The sequence below is a fragment of the Cucumis melo genome, chromosome 12 (assembly GCF_025177605.1).
Source record: "Cucumis melo cultivar AY chromosome 12, USDA_Cmelo_AY_1.0, whole genome shotgun sequence".
Lineage (NCBI taxonomy): Eukaryota > Viridiplantae > Streptophyta > Magnoliopsida > Cucurbitales > Cucurbitaceae > Cucumis > Cucumis melo.
The window spans coordinates 2,964,812-2,982,047 of NC_066868.1; the positions used below are offsets into that span (position 1 = coordinate 2,964,812).

At 34.0% G+C, this 17,236-nt stretch overlaps 1 protein-coding gene and 1 long non-coding RNA gene across 4 annotated transcripts; both read left to right on the forward strand.

Moving 5' to 3' along the window:
• Nucleotides 1–696: 696 nt before the first annotated feature.
• LOC127144456 (uncharacterized) lies at nt 697–1,275 on the forward strand. The gene is made up of 3 exons (XR_007816108.1): nt 697–859; nt 964–1,037; nt 1,113–1,275. It is a non-coding gene; the product is annotated as an uncharacterized LOC127144456 (long non-coding RNA).
• Nucleotides 1,276–9,787: 8,512 nt separating this feature from the next.
• LOC103497190 (calcium-transporting ATPase 4, endoplasmic reticulum-type-like) lies at nt 9,788–15,805 on the forward strand. Of its 3 annotated transcripts, none has more exons than XM_008459294.3 (9): nt 9,788–9,934; nt 10,304–11,736; nt 12,246–12,318; nt 12,405–12,526; nt 13,060–13,344; nt 13,470–13,853; nt 14,180–14,289; nt 14,544–14,772; nt 14,882–15,805. In XM_008459294.3, the coding sequence occupies exons 2-9, from the start codon at nt 10,327–10,329 to the stop codon at nt 15,464–15,466; spliced, it is 3,198 nt and encodes a 1,065-aa protein (XP_008457516.1). In that variant the 5' UTR covers nt 9,788–9,934; nt 10,304–10,326; the 3' UTR covers nt 15,467–15,805. The 3 variants fall into 3 exon arrangements, with proteins under 3 accessions (XP_008457516.1, XP_050936377.1, XP_016902118.1); XM_051080420.1 differs by having other exon boundaries at nt 9,822–9,934; nt 10,236–11,736; XM_017046629.2 differs by having other exon boundaries at nt 9,867–9,962.
• The last annotated feature ends 1,431 nt before the right edge of the window (nt 15,806–17,236 follow it).

Consider the following 17,236-nt stretch of genomic DNA (forward strand, 5'->3'; position numbering starts at 1 on the left):
ATTAACCTTATAATTAATTAAGGATTAGAGTTATTTGTTTAGTTGGATTTTAATTATTTTATTTGGAAATAAATTGGTGAAGTTATTTGTTAAAGATTAAGGTTGGTTGGTTAAGGAGAGAGAGGTGAGGAATTAATTAGGGAAGAGAAAGGAAGAATTATTTTAAAAAGAGAGAAAAAGGGGGGATTTGATGAGATTCGGAGGAGGAGAGAGAATGTGGAGTTATTAGGGGTTTAAATGAACCTTGGGACCCGTATACCAAAAGTAAAATTTTTGGAAAAGAAAAAGGAGAGAGAAACCTAGAGAAATTTTGGAAGAAAAAAAAAAGAAGAAATTGTTTTGAAACCCTAGCTGCCGACCTCAGCCTCGCCGCGCCGCCGGCTTCCAGCCAGAACGTTCGGGAGTCAGCCATAAATCCGAGCCGGTTCTTCGTCCGCCCCGCGCCAGCCCTCTCGCGTGAAGCAGAGCCATCGATCGCAGTCATAGCGTCTTCGCAGTAGGCCGCCCGATCCACCGTCGATTTCCAGCCAACGCCGCGTCGTCAAAGTCCGCGCCCAGCGTCGCAGCCGTCGCCCGCCCGATCCGTCGGAGCCGACCCGCAGCTGTGTGACTTCACCGCGTGAAGTCGCCGCATGGGCGCCCGCTTCGCGACCCGACCCATCTGCTCGCTCGCACGCCCGCGTGCCGACCCACGCCCGCGCGTCCACTCGACGCCTGAAGCCGCGCCAGCGCCCTTTGTCCTGTGCCGAGCCGACACCTGCTTTCCCAGTCGAGCTGCCAAGCCGATCCCTATTCATCCAGCCGAGCCGCCAAGCTTTTTGGAGCCACCTAGTTTTTGGTCTTTCCCCACGTGTCTTTGGTAAGTTTTTGGTAAGTTAGTTGGGTTTTGGCATACCCAACGAAGAGTAATTTTAGTTTTAAATAATTTAATTTTTGGATTAAATTAAATTATTTTTCTGAAAGGGTCGGTTGGACCAATTGGTGTTGGAGCGTGGGATTTCTCGACTTAAAGGGTGTTAGCGCAACCTTGATCTTGGGTAAGTTGCTTCAATCGACTCTTGGACCTCTGTTACGTGAAGGTTAGGTTTTAATTGTTGTTCCTAATCATTTAGGGCCCCGCTGCTTGGAAAGCACATCTTTTTCTTACTATTAGGACTCGTCAACCAAATCTCCAGGTAAGAGATTTCTACTACTAGCTCTACGACTAGAATCATGAGACTGTATGCATTCCTAGTTATGCACTTGAGGACTACATTGCATAACGATAGTATAATTAATGAGGGCATGATGTGACTACTGATGTGACTTATTATGATGACACGGTTAATGTGTGACGGCTGATTATGACTTTATGTTTGGTTGTGGTGATGAGATGTGATATGATTACATGATAATGTTATGTATATGCATGCTATGGTTAGGGTGTATGTTAGCTCCTTATTAGAGTCGTACCCACATGGGTGTCCTTCGGGATCACCACCTTTATGACACAGACATGATGGAGAGACCCGACAGGGTCGCTCCCCCTTATAACTGCGTAGTCTGACGGGATTACCAGTCTGACATTGACATTGACACAGACATGACGTGAGTGATCCGACGGGACCGCTCACAGCCCGAGCGTCTTAGGTATTCCCTTGGGAATTACCAAGGACCAGCTTGCCCCTACGGGGGCGCGTGTTGCACGTGTTCGGGGACGTGCCAGTTATGGGGGTACCAGTTTCAGGACTCTAATAGGAAGTTAACAGGCACCTAATGGGACTAGTAGTGGGTCCCTTACTGAGTATTTTATACTCACTCTTTCCATGACATGTTTTCAGGTAGAGGTCGAGGTAGGGCAAGGGCAAGCTGGCGAGCGACCAGAAGTGACCGTGGCGAGCCATAGGGATTTCTGCTTCCGCTTACCCCCGTTTTAGACATTTAGTACTTGAGTTTTATTTTCTTCCTTATTTACTATTTCATTTCTTTAAAAGTAGATAGGGCCCGAGTAGGATTTTAACATTATTTACATTTTGCATATTACCCGGATTTGGTTTTATAAATAAAATTCTGAGGTTTTATTCGTTTTAACTAAACTTTATGACTTAAATCATGTAGTTTACATTTAGTAATGACTTCGGCTCAGAATAAGGAGTTGGGTCGTTACACCATGTCTCTATGATCATACTAGCTAAAATAATGTTCAACTTCCTTTCCTTTGTTTGAGTTCCTCCATTGCACATAATTCTAAAATACACAACAATTTTGGTATCAAAAATATATACAATATACATTCAAAAGCATCAAAATATGCACTAAACAGAACAAGGCGTTTAGAGACTAATATAAGGGCATCAAATAAACATATGCATCAAATTTTATAAAGACTAGTACAAGGGCATCAATTAAACAAAACAAGCATGAAATATATGAATAGACAATATAATGACATATATATAAAAAATGGAGTGGGCGGCGGTGACTCTCGATGGCAACTCCCTTCCCTTCAAAGAAAGCTCTCAGTGACGACTTCTCTCTCGGCCTTCCCTTCCTATCTCTCTTAGCCGAAAAGGATCTCTTAGCTGAAAACTTCTTTCTTTCTTAGTTCTTTGAATTACAGAACGCAAGTTTGGGTATTTATAAAGGAACTCTCGACATTTCACTTATGACGTCGACATAGGATCCTAAACTCGTGACATAGTCATTTATGGCATCTGGAGAATACTGTCAAAATTAGTCAAAACGTCACATATCTCACAATGTGAACTGCACACGTCAGCAGACGTTTGACCTCTCACGACGCCATGCAATCCAACTTCATGAGAACCCTGTCAAAGTCAAAATGTCACACATCTCGCGATGTCAACAGCCCACGTCGGCAGACGTTTCAGCTCTCATGACGCCATACAAGCCGGCATCATGATATTTTTGTCAGAATTTTTTAAATGTTCCCCTTTGCCGATGTGGTCAAAGGAACGTCGACAAAAAGTTGACCACTCACGACGTCTTGCATGCAACGTTGGTAGTAATTGAGAAAACGATGACACGTACTTGCATTCTGTCGTGGAAGTTAAACCCTCTATTGACGTTGTTTGTGCGACATCACCAGAGATCCATACTGTCGACGCTTCCTTCAAGGCGTCGCAAAAGGACACTTCTTACGACGATACTTGTCCCGACACCGTTTTTTGCATCAGTAGACCTTCGATTTTTTGTAATATTGTAATTATAAAGTAATAATGATTATCATATTTTCTATTGAAAATAGTAACTATAAATCATTAAAATGATAATAATTCCCAACCCTTCGATTTGTCACAAGTGAAAGTCAAAAGCTTTGATGGAATGATCAAATTTTAGTATTTAGGGAAAAAAGTGATGTCAAAAATATAAATCTTTAAACCTAGAAACTAAATTGGAAACAAAACTCAAACCTAAATTTCTAACATTTCGAAATCTAACAACCGAACTAAACCAAACTCAAAACTTTAAAGCGTAATAGCACCTACCAAAAATGTATTTTTTTTCCACTAAATTTTAGTGTATATTCTAGATATTTAATATAAATCTTTATGATTACTAATTTAATTGTGTATTAGTAATATTTTAATTACTTTGTAATTAATTTATTGTCTTTTAGTAATTCAATTTCTTTAATCTTCAAAATTACATTTAATTAATATTTTGATGTAAAGTATTTGTTGATTTTTATTCTTATTTTAATGGATTAAAGTTATAGTTTTTGTAGACAAAAGTTGTAAGACAAATCCAATATTTTAATTTCAAGATGTCAATGATCTTAAATGTTAAACATCTCAAAATTTCAACTTTTAGATCTTTAATATTCATATTCAATTATTCATCAAACAAAACTTATGAGCTAAGGAGACCATAAAAATAGCTTTTGAAAACAATAATATTTAAAAAAAAAACATTTTTAAACAATAATGTCACCCCAACATTAAATAGAAGAAAAATGGATGAAGCTACTAAAATGATATTAATAAGATGAAACAATTGCCAGTAAATAAGGGAAAAAATATCGTTTAAAAAAATCTATTAAAAATATTTATAAATATAATAAAATATTAACATTTATCCGCTATAGATCATATTAACTAATATTTGTGTGTATTTGTGTCGTAATAGATATAAATAGTAGTTTATTACGATTCATAGAAAATAAATTGTGATATTTTGCTATAGTTGTAAATATTTTGATTGATTTTAGGGAAATTTTCATGAAGGTAATAAAACATCAAATTATTTATGGCTCGTGTAACAAAGTCCATAAAATTAGTCATTTTTTAAATATTCTAAGTTTGCCCTTCCGTCTTCTTCTCCTCTTTGCTGCAATTTCTTTTATTCTCTTTTTTTTTTCTTTGCAGCGATTTCTTTCCATCGTCTTTCTTTTTTTTCGATTCTTTTTTACATCGTTTAATCTTTTCATCGTCTTTTTTCTGTTCCTCTTCTCTTTTTTTTTTCTGCTGCTATTTCTTTCCATCGTCTTTCTTCTTTTTTTTTCTTTGCGATTTCTTTCCATTGTCTTTCTTCTTTTCCTCTTCTTTTTGTACGTCGTTTAATCTTTCCATTGTCTTTCTTCTTTTCCTCTTCTTTTTTTTCATCTGCGATTTCTTTCTATCGTCTTTCTTCTTTTTAAAATTTGGGTAATAAAATCTAAACTATCGCGTATAAAAAATAGTAGAATCTAAAAGATCGTGTATAAAGAATCTTGAAAAAAATCATTTTTATTGGAGTAACCAAAAAGTAAACAATCGTGTAAAAAAACAAACCATCATGTAGATAAATCTAAACGATCGCATACCGAAATAATTAAAAAAAAATTGTTTATCCAAATCTAAACGATCGTGTACTAAAGAATCTTGAAAAAAATAAATGATCGTGTAAAAAAAGTAAACGATCACATACAAAAAAAATTTAAAAAAATCGTCTAGCCAAATCTAAACGATTGTGCACCAAAAGAAAAACGATTTATCTACCCAAATCTAAACGATCGTGTACCAAACAATAGACAAATTTAAATGATCGTGTACCAAATATATTATGCGTGTGTTCTTATACCAAATATATTACGCTTACGTTGCGTTGATGAGGTATTTTTTGTATTTTACACGGTGAGTTTGTGGGCTTTTTTCATTTTTTGAATTGTTCTATATAGTGTAAATCTTTTGTCGTTTTGTTCTACTTGTAAAAGGACCCCTCGATTTTATTATATTTGGAAAATGAAATAATAATAATAATAATAATAATAATAATAATATTCAAAGTGAATAAGACTTTAAAACAGAAAATAGTTTGTAAAGTTAATGGTTGAAATTATAAATTTAAGTTTTCTTAATCAAAAAGGAAAACAACAAAATTTGTTAAAAGAATTAGAAACCAAAAAGGTAAAAGAAAACTAAATGAACTCAAACTTAGAAAGTGACATGTGAAAAGATGCTGTTCTTGCAATTCCTTCTTTCCTCTTGGCTTGTCTTATACCAACACGACATCTATGCAATCTTTGGCTATTCCACTTTGCTTGCATCCCATATAACTCTTTTCCTATCATCTTACCTCATTCTACCTTTTCCTTTTAATATTTTGTTATAGTAAAATATTATTGTTGATTAAGGATTATGCATCTATCTGTGTCATCGATAGATATTAATAATAGTCTATCGTGATTATATGCGTCTATCTGTGTCATTGATAGATACAAATAATAGTCTATCATAATTAATCATAGTCTATTGTTGATAGGTCTCTCACATTTTACTCTATAAATATGTTTAATAATTTTATCATTTAAAGGAGTTTTTTTTATTTTAATAAAAATGGGCATAAAGATTGTTCTGTAAACTTTGAGTTTACATTAATGGTATGATTATCTCGTCTCAAGTATTGTAAAAAAGAAAATTTGCTTTGGTTTTGTATTGCAACATTCTTAAAAGATTATAAATATAACAAAATTTATCAGCGATAGAGTCTTTATTAATAGATACATATTACTCTTGATAAACTTATGCTAGAAATACGGTCTATAACTTATTGTGATGTGTATCTACTACTAATTGGAATCTGATTGCTATATTTATAACTACTCAACAAAAATTAAAGTATTCACTTAAAACCATAAAAAAGTTGAGGAAAATTATTATAAAAGAACAAAATTGCTGAAAATTTTAGATTCTATCAAATACAATAGATATTAATAAACTTCTATCAATTTTTTCATCTAGGTCTATAATTGATAAAATCTAATATTTTGTTATGTTTTGATATTGTAGTTCATTTGGTTATATTTAAAAATACTCCAAAGATGAGAATAGTCAATTTGAGAAGAATTTGATAGATCAAATATTAAATTATCTTTATTTCATGAGAAGAGTATATGTACTATTATGAATGCTAATGGCTAGAAGTCATCTACTAAGAAAAATATGATGTAAAGTTTGAAAAGAAAAGAAAAAGATCCAACCTTTTTCTCATGTGATCTTACTAATATGCCACTAACCACTCATTAAATGCAAAATTAAAATATATTTGCTTGTCCCTCATCTAAATTTTTATTTTACCAAACCAATCAAATGATTTTTATTATTAACATTATCTTATTATCTTGTGCAACTACAAAATCTTAAAATTATTATTAGATTTTACAATTGAGGATCAAAGTTTAAATTAATAGATAATAATATATTTAATATATTATGTCATCTAGTAAATAAAAATAAAATTTAGAAGTAGTCTTTTAGTCATTGCTATTAAAATTATGGTTTAACGTAAGAAGTGTTAATTAATCTTGGTGTTATGTAATACTAGGATCGTGTAGTCAAACATCATCGTCATGTAGTAGTTAGGATTGCGTGATCACAATCTCCCATCATGATTCGTGTGATGAATGAACAATTAACATATTTCAACGTGTACATTCTTAGAAAAAAAAAAAAGATGAAAATCATATCAATATTGTAGGTGATACGATTGGTTCATAAAATGAGTTTAAAGGTAGAATTAGATGTAGGTGTAGGTGATAGTCGTAAAAACATTATAAATGAAAAACGGAACAAGAGGAATTATGTATGGTTGAAAAAGGTGGAGAGACCTGGCCTACTTGGTTGAAGTCCATGGCCACGTGGCTCAATTAAATTGGAGGATTTTACGTCATCTCAATACAAATGGTACAATTTGATTGGTTCAATTTTTATGTGAATGATTGGGACCAACTTGTGTCATGGGCCTACATGCATATTAGGTATACAATTTGATTCAGTTTTAACCTATATGTCTCATCTTCAAATCTTGATTGGACTAATTTTATATGGCATACCACAAATTGACCGATTGGATCTCAACTTAAATGGATCATAGATGACATTATTTGATTTCTCAATTTAAAGTTATTTATTGATTTATTTATTTGGAGAATACAACACCCATATCAAGAAAAAAAATTATCATCCTTAGAAATAACTAATCATCCTCCTCCCTCAAACAAAGAAGGTGAATAAAATTTCCAAAACAAAAAGAAAACATCTATAATTTTCAAACTCAACACTTGCCATGCATTTCGTGGCTGGCCACTTCGTTTGTCAATCTCGAACACCAAACAATCTACCTCATACAAGAACATAATCTCCTCAACAAAACTAGATAACTTTGAAATATTGTCCCGATATGTAGTGTAACGTGCCTCATGTCCATAATTCAGAAATTTGATCTGACACACTTAATTGTCCTGACATATTTTTTTACATCTCCTACTACTTATTGTGTTGTCCTTACTTTCTCTGCATCTCCTGCAACTTGTTATATCATTCTTACTTGCCTTGAATGCTTCAAATAGAGTAAAAATTATCCCCATAACCCAACACAGATCATTTCAGTATGTTATGTGATTTTCACTCACACGTTTTTCTGGAAACTTTTTAGGAATTCACCAAACGTAGAGTTACTCCAACTAAGCATGTTTAACAATAGAGTTTCTACAATTGATCGAGCTACATGAAAAAAAAGGTACCTCTTGTTATTAATCAATGTTTTGTAACTTTTAACCATTCTATATCTTTCTTAACTATACTTTAATATATTCAAAATTTCTATCATTCAAATGCAATCTCGATTCTTTGATGTCTTGGGAGTTATATCCAGTTAACTTACATTCAAAAGATCGATATAATCAAATTATACTACTACAAAAAATAAAAGGTAAACCATAAGAATAAATTCATAGACTAAAAAAGAACAAGATTCAACAACTAAAAGATGAAAGGAATATAAGAACCTTTGATTTTCCGGTAAGTGTACTTTACCTACTAACTTATGGTATTTTGTTTCTTTTTCGATAAACCATAGGAAGGTTTTCGACATTCACATGTAAAATCTGTAAAATGAATTGTAATGAATTCTTCTTGTTGTTGTTGTTATTATTATTATTATTATTATTATTTTCACTTAAATCAAATTAACTAATGAATATATCACAATAATAATAATAATAATTTTTTTTTTAATTTCTACCTACTATTCAAATTTTACATTTGAAAATTTTAGTACCTAAAATAGAAAAAAGAACATCGATAATTAATTGCAATATTTACCTATTCTTTTAAAAAAAACAAGATCTATAAAAAATGTGATTAGATGACAGTTTAAACAATGAAATAATCTCATATATATATATATATATATATATAGAAAAATTAAATTTAAAGTTTAATTTTGTTCCCTGTGATTTTAAAAAGAAAGAAGTCAAGTCTCCAATTATTTAATTGTTTGAGATATGTTTGATAACGGAGGATAATTATCCATTAAATATTAAATTGATATGAAGTTTTGTTAATTAAAGTTTTGAAGCAATAACATAAATTGATTTATGAAAATGTTTTAGGGGATAGAAGATTTATTTTGAATGAATTATGTACTTAGTATTAGTATTAGTATTTTGTTTCTTATAATTTAAAACATAATACATATTACATATCTTAACTTAAAAGAAAATTGGATTGAGGCCACAACCTACAATACCATATTTATTATGTTTTCTCTTTTTTTAGAGAATTTTAAATAGAAAAATGATCAACCAATATAGAAAAATATCAAAAAAAAAAAAAATATTGTTTTTTTGGCCATTTTATTATATTTATAAATCAATTAGTCATTTTACTATATATATAACACAATTCTAAATTATCCAAAATTTAGATCATTATAGAAAACAAAAGCCAAAGTTTGCTAAAATCAGTAATTTGGAAAAACCTAAAATAAATTTAAGATTAAGAATTAATGGGTGAGTAGTGTTACTTAGGAAGTTAATTAGGATGTCATGTGAAAATAAAAAAAGGAAAATTATTAATATTATTATAGCATAGGGTTTGGATGATTAAAGTAAATATAAAAATGAATATGTAGTGTTTTGAAACAAAATTCCAAAACGGCATCATTATTCAACGCAGATTCAAAAATGAAACCCCAAAGGGCAAAGTGGAGGATGACGTAAAGCTTCGTAACGAATCAAGCCCTTATTTGAAATTCAACAAAAATACAAGGGTATATAAGCAAATGTACCTTTTCCAAATCCCCAAGTTTGGTATTCCAAAGTGAAAATTAGTACGAAGCTTCGTGGGCTTCCTCTTCTTCTTCTTTTCTTTTTTTTTTTTTTTTTTTTTCTTTTAATAACGATTAAAAAACCATATTCCATGTGGATCCCACATTTCTCTTACCCTACACCTTCACCACAAATCACTCTTACTACCACCACTTTCCAACACGTGTCCCAATGTAATGATATTACACTTCGTGCTCCGTAGTATCGGATGCAGCGGATTATGCGGTTGAATCGTTCCTTATTTAGGTTTGATTCTCTCTCTACTTCTCTCTACTTCTCTCTCTCGATTCGTAGTTTAGAGAGAGAAACGGAAGCTTTTCTTGCTTCAAAGATCCAGGAATTCTGGTAACTATGTTGTCTGATTTTTGAGATTGTAATGATTTCTTTTCACTCTTGATTTCTTGTTTTTGATCATGTTTGATTGTAGAGGATCTTGTTGTTTCTTGTGGATCTGTGGATTAACGGCTTTAATTTCGTTTGAATTTCGATGGTTTTTTTTTTTTTTTATATATTTTCAGTTGGGTTTTTAGTAAGATAGATGAAATGGGTGTTCTTTGTTTTGTATGATTTCATTTCTTAGTGTTAATGTTCGGGTATTGTGGATTCTTAGTGGATTAAACTGAGATTTGGGTGTTTGATTTTGCAGTTCTGATTTTTTTTGTTAATGGGGTTTTCTTGAGTTGGATTTCGTCCGAATTAACTGCTCATTTGCAGGCGATATTGATTTGGTAATCTAAATGGGTAGAGGCGGTGAAAACTACGGGAAAAAAGAGATTTTTGCTGCTAACTCATCCAAGAAAGAAACTTATCCAGCCTGGGCAAGAGATGTTCAAGAATGCTTAGAGATATACCAAGTGAACCCTGATCTTGGATTATCAACTGAAGAGGTTGAAAACAAGAGAAAGATCTATGGTTACAATGAGTTGGAGAAACATGAAGGTACTTCAATCTTTAAACTGATTTTAGAACAATTTAATGACACACTAGTTAGGATTCTATTAGCCGCAGCAGTTGTATCTTTTGTTCTTGCGTGGTATGATGGAGAGGAAGGAGGTGAGATGGAGATCACAGCATTTGTGGAGCCTCTAGTTATTTTCTTGATATTGATTGTTAATGCCATTGTTGGCATTTGGCAAGAGAACAATGCCGAGAAAGCATTGGAAGCTCTTAAAGAAATTCAGTCTGAACAGGCTTCAGTGTTACGAAATGGTAAACGAACTTCAATTGTTGCAAAAGAACTTGTTCCTGGTGATATAGTAGAACTGAGAGTTGGGGATAAGGTGCCTGCTGACATGAGAGTATTGCGTTTAATCAGCTCTACTTTTCGAGTTGAGCAAGGTTCCTTGACAGGTGAGAGTGAAGCAGTGAGCAAGACCTCTAAGACTGTGCCAGAAGATACAGATATACAGGGGAAAAAGTGTATGGTTTTTGCAGGGACAACAGTTGTAAATGGGAATTGTATTTGCATTGTTACCCAAACAGGAATGAGCACTGAACTCGGACAGGTGCATTGTCAGATACAAGAAGCAGCCCAGAGTGAAGATGATACACCATTGAAGAAGAAGTTGAATGAGTTTGGAGAGCTTTTAACAGCAATAATTGGAGTGATCTGTGCTCTAGTCTGGCTTATTAATGTCAAATACTTCCTCACTTGGGAATACGTCGATGGTTGGCCTGCAAATTTTAAGTTTTCGTTTGAGAAATGTACATATTACTTTGAGATTGCTGTGGCTTTGGCTGTGGCAGCAATTCCTGAAGGTTTACCTGCGGTCATAACAACATGCTTGGCACTTGGCACTAGGAAGATGGCCCAAAAAAATGCCCTTGTTCGTAAGCTGCCCAGTGTTGAAACACTTGGCTGTACAACTGTGATATGTTCTGATAAGACAGGTACTCTAACGACTAATCAGATGGCTGTGGCGAAAATTGTGGCTCTTGGTTCTCGTGTTGGTACTCTACGAGCCTTTGATGTGGAGGGGACGACATATGATCCTTTGGATGGAAAAATAATTGGTTGGCTTGAAGGTCAACTGGATGCTAATCTGCAAATGTTGGCAAAGATTGCTGCCGTTTGTAATGATGCAGGTGTTGAAAAATCTGGCCATCATTTTGTTGCAAGTGGAATGCCTACTGAAGCAGCTCTGAAGGTGACCAAATATTCTCATGACTTTTTGATGCATTTGATTGTATGTCACTTAGTTAATTGTCTCATCTCTTAACTCTGGTAGCAGTTTTGTATGTCGAAGACTAGCCCCTAGATGATGTTTAGGATATCTAAGAGTGACTTGGCATGTCCTTGAAAGCTAAATGTTTTTATGCTTAGAACAGAAAATTATGAGGCTGATTGGACAATTAATAACGAGCTCAACTCATGAAAAAAGAAGAAATTTGGAAAGAGAAGGAAGATTCAAGTCTTCTTTAAGTAACCTCTGATACATTTTTCTCCACAACAATAGTGAAGAAGTGGTTATTTTAGAGTGTAATGTTTGATAAGCTTCTTTTCTTTTGTTTTATGGATCTGCCTGTTGATAGAGTATGAAGAAACGTTGTTAAGATGTGCTGAAAATAAAGACAAGGGCCAGATGCCAACAAATAATTTGTGTTGTACATTTTATGTAGCTTTCTTACTGATTCCTTTCGTTGTCTGCATGCGAAGGTTCTTGTGGAAAAGATGGGGCTTCCTGAAGGATATGACTCAAGTTCAGTTGAAACTAATGGGGATGTCCTGCGTAAGTTCTTGACTGCTATTATTCTCTTATTTTATTATGCATCTTTATGTTGACATGTCTTTGACGCGGTAATATGATTAAATAAGGATGCTGCCAAGCTTGGAACAAGAATGAGCAGCGCATTGCTACTTTGGAGTTTGACCGGGACCGTAAATCCATGGGAGTTATCACAAATTCTAAATCAGGGAAGAAATCATTACTCGTGAAGGTATATTCTGATAATCTGATTATTTAAGCCTTATTTGGTTTGGTCAAAAATTTTATTTTAATTCCTACTTTTAGATATTGTATTATTTTGCTTATTTTTAAAATTTTAATTTTTCTCTTTTATATGAATGTGCTGTGCTATTTCCCTCTGCGTCTCACCTCTACTTTGGGTCTTCTCGCATAGTGCTTATGAAAGAGAAGATTGAAATGGTTACAAAACATTTTAGGTTGTAGCGCTTGATTTCAATCAACCTTGTGACTTTTGTGCCTCACCCCACATAGTAGCTCATGAAAGAGGATTGAAATGGTTACAGAACTTTTTAGGTTGTAACGCTTGATTGATATCAATCAACCTTGTGACTTTTGTACCTCATCTTTTAAGCCTTCATTATTGTAAAGTAATTCCGTACTATTGTAGTCGCTTGTTTCTTTCTCATTATTTTCTTCACTGCTTCTTTGAATCACTCATCTCTCTCCTCATTGTGTTATGGTAATTATCATTTTTTAAGATGGTTATTCACTGAACTGTGGCAGGGTGCTGTTGAAAATCTTCTGGATCGGAGTTCATTTATTCAGCTGCTTGATGGAACTATAGTGAATTTGGACTCAGACTCGAAGAAATATCTCTTAGATTGTTTGCGTGAGATGTCTTCTAGTGCACTAAGGTGTTTAGGTTTTGCATACAAGGAATATCTTCCAGAATTTTCTGACTATACTGTTGGTGACGAAGATCATCCAGCACATCAGCTTCTACTTGACCCATCCAAATACTCTACAATTGAAAGCAATCTTATTTTTGCTGGATTTGTTGGGTTAAGGGTGAGTGGCTCAGCGTGAATGTTTTATAGTTTATTTATTCTTGATATTTTGTAATCGTTAGTACTTATTATTATTTTTTATAGTTTTTCAATCGCTTGAGCTTGCTCCACAATTTGTTCTTATAGGATCCTCCTCGAAAAGAGGTTCATCAAGCAATTGAAGACTGTAAAGCTGCTGGTATTCGCGTCATGGTTATCACAGGAGACAACCAGAACACAGCTGAAGCTATATGTCGAGAAATAGGTGTATTTGGACAACATGAAGCTATAAATTCCAGAAGTTTAACTGGTAAACAATTCATGACAATGAGCCGGGAGGATCAGAAATTTCATCTAAGACAAGATGGAGGACTTCTTTTCTCTAGGGCTGAACCAAGACATAAACAAGAGATAGTAAGATTGCTCAAGGAAGATGGTGAAGTTGTTGCAATGACAGGAGATGGAGTCAATGATGCACCTGCCTTGAAGTTGGCTGATATTGGGATTGCGATGGGCATTGCTGGGACAGAGGTACAAACTTTGATGTGTTCTTTCCTGTGAAACAGAATTTCAAATAAGTCACTGTGTCATACGTATTATATACCCTGCACTTTTTTCCCCTTCATCCTGTTTGGAGCGAATGTACTACTTATCCTGTTTAGAGCAAACTGAAATGCTTGTGGTAGCCATTATATTTGGACCAAAATGTTAAATGTTCAGATTTTCACCATGAGAAAAGAAGGGTAAAAAGAAGAGGCATGTAAATCAATCTTGGTTGTTTTTGCATTTTGTACATCTACATTGCTTGGTGTCTGTGTTTTTAACATCTGGCCCCACATATGACTTTATCTTTCCAGGTTGCAAAGGAAGCCTCTGATATGGTTCTTGCCGATGACAATTTTAGTACCATAGTCGCTGCAGTTGGTGAAGGAAGATCAATTTACGACAACATGAAGGCTTTTATCAGGTTTTTCTTCCACGTGAACCAGCTCTTATCCATTTTCGTTGATAATGTTTTAGTATGACATTTTACATAGTTCAGTTGGTCTTTCATTGCCATCAAACATGAATATCTCAAGTAGGCATGCGTGATTTCAGTTATAAGTGTAAACAGTTTCAACTTCCGCATTTTGCCTGAAGACTTATTTTGAAAACAATTCAGGCGTCTTCACAGGATTTAGGATTTGACAATTGCTTTCAAATGCGAAACAATGATTGTAGGTACATGATTTCCTCGAACATCGGTGAGGTTGCATCGATATTTTTGACAGCAGCACTGGGTATTCCCGAAGGGATGATCCCTGTTCAGCTTCTCTGGGTTAATCTTGTTACAGATGGACCCCCAGCTACTGCATTAGGATTTAATCCACCTGATAACGATATAATGAAGAAACCGCCAAGGAAAAGTGATGACTCGTTGATCACAACCTGGATTTTGATCCGCTATTTGGTATTTGCTCCATCACGCTTCCTTTAACTAACTATATAAGAAAATACCTTTTTGTGTGAAATGATATCATTTTGTACTTTTCCCATAATTTTCTTACGTTGGTGCACAGGTGATTGGACTCTACGTAGGGTTAGCAACTGTAGGCGTTTTTATTATTTGGTACACACATGGTTCATTCTTGGGCATTGACCTGTCTGGAGATGGTCACAGTCTCGTCTCTTACTCTCAGCTTGCCAACTGGGGTCAGTGCCCGTCTTGGGAAGGATTCTCCGTGTCACCCTTCACAGCCGGGGATGAAGTCTTCAACTTCGATTCAGATCCATGCGAGTACTTCCGCTCAGGCAAGATCAAGGCATCAACCCTCTCACTTTCTGTTCTGGTCGCCATCGAGATGTTCAATTCCCTCAATGCCCTCTCCGAGGATGGTAGCTTGTTGACAATGCCCCCTTGGGTTAACCCCTGGCTCCTCCTTGCAATGTCAGTTTCATTCGGCTTGCATTTCTTGATTCTGTATGTGCCATTCCTTGCCAAGATTTTCGGCATTGTCCCGCTGTCCTTGAACGAATGGCTCTTGGTTCTAGCTGTGGCATTGCCCGTAATCATAATTGATGAGATTCTGAAATTCATTGGAAGACTCACGAGTGGTTTGAGGACTTCTCGCCCGAGCAGATCATCGAAGCAGAAATCAGAGTAAACATTTCGGGAAGTAGAGAGAGGTATATCATCGTCAATGGCATTTACGAAATCATCATTATTAGTGACAGAGTGGAAAAGTAGAGTTGATGTTTCTGAAAAAGTTGAAATGAAGAAGAGTATATTGGCGGTAGAGAAAATGGGTGGGTCTTGTTTTACGAACTCCCATTTCTTTAACTCACATTTTACCATCAACAATATTTTTGAAGCTGTTGTGGCAGAGCATATTATTACTACTGTGAAACAGTAAAACTTAGATTTGTTTTCATTCCTAAGAACATCTTTTAGTTAACTCCCCAATTAGTGAAAAATTGAAGGATGTGGTCTCATTGTTGCTTAATTCAAAGTGAATTCCATTCTTTTATTACTGCCATTTGCATTTATATACACGAACCTTCCATTTCTTTACTTTAGCCAACTAAAGAAGTTATAATTATTTTAGTACTTGCTTTGAGATTGAAATATTTGTTCAAAATTTCAAGGTGTTGATTCAATTATGGATTCACAAAATCACTTCCTCAATCAATGAACCAAATTATTGAGTAGTCACTACCTTTTTAACCCAACTTTCTTTGTAATTATTAAAATAGGACGGTAGCAATTTGAATTATCAGGCTTAGCTAATTTACTGTCTTTCATCCCTTATATTATATTGGGCTTGGGCCTTCAAACAGTGCGCCCTTTTTTTCAACCCTTGTATTCTAATGGGCTTGGGCATTCAAAGATCAGTGGACCATCTTAACACAGTGGTCCAAGTAGAAGCCATGAGATACTTTCCATTAGAATATTGTGAAATATTTCAGAACTAATAACCTATATGCATAGCAGATGAAAGAAGGGTTATCTGACACACTATGACTTAGTTATAAATAATGTTACAATAGTTGCAAGAGTAAACGGTCAACACAACAAACATGGAAAAAGATAGAACCTACGAAGGATAGGTACATATAGATATGGGATACGATACGATATATACATCAATTCCTAAAAAACTGGGATAGATAGGAGGTACAATGGATAAACACATACATATACGAGATATGAGTGCGATAGTGTATAACAATACATCAAACTGATACATTAAATATATATTTTTTCACTTAAAATTTAAGGTATAAGCAACTTTAACATAAAGATTCTAAATACAATCTTCTAAATCTATGAAAAATTACAAAACATGAAGTTCGTGACATTGCAACCAAATATACGATGCAAAAGCAACATTAAAGAAGAATCGAATGCAATAGAAAAGAGACTCAAATTGAATATAAAAAAAAACCTAGTTTGGTATATTATCACACATGTCTATGAGCAATATGCCCATAAAAGATAATTTCACCAATATAAGTCGAACCATTAGTACTTATTTGTAAATAAATGACATTTATATTCACATATGAGTAGCTTAAATTAGTGAATAATCACTTTGGCTATACTTTTATATATATATAGATATATAGATATATATATATAGATATATAGATATATATATAGATATATATACACTAAAGTCTTTTTCCAATTTAAATCATAATCTACATTAAATATACCCTACTTCTTGTTTAAATATAAACACAGAGAAGGTAAAGGAAGAAAAAGATAGAAAGAATGAAAGTCTATCCTCCCAACCCTTACCCTTACGGCAAGGTGAGAAGCGAAGTTAGGCTTTCCTCTTTATACCAAAAACTTAGGGAAATAAAAGTAGACGTATTATATTATATTATTAAATGTAACTTAACTTCACAAAATATAAAACTTAAATCCAACA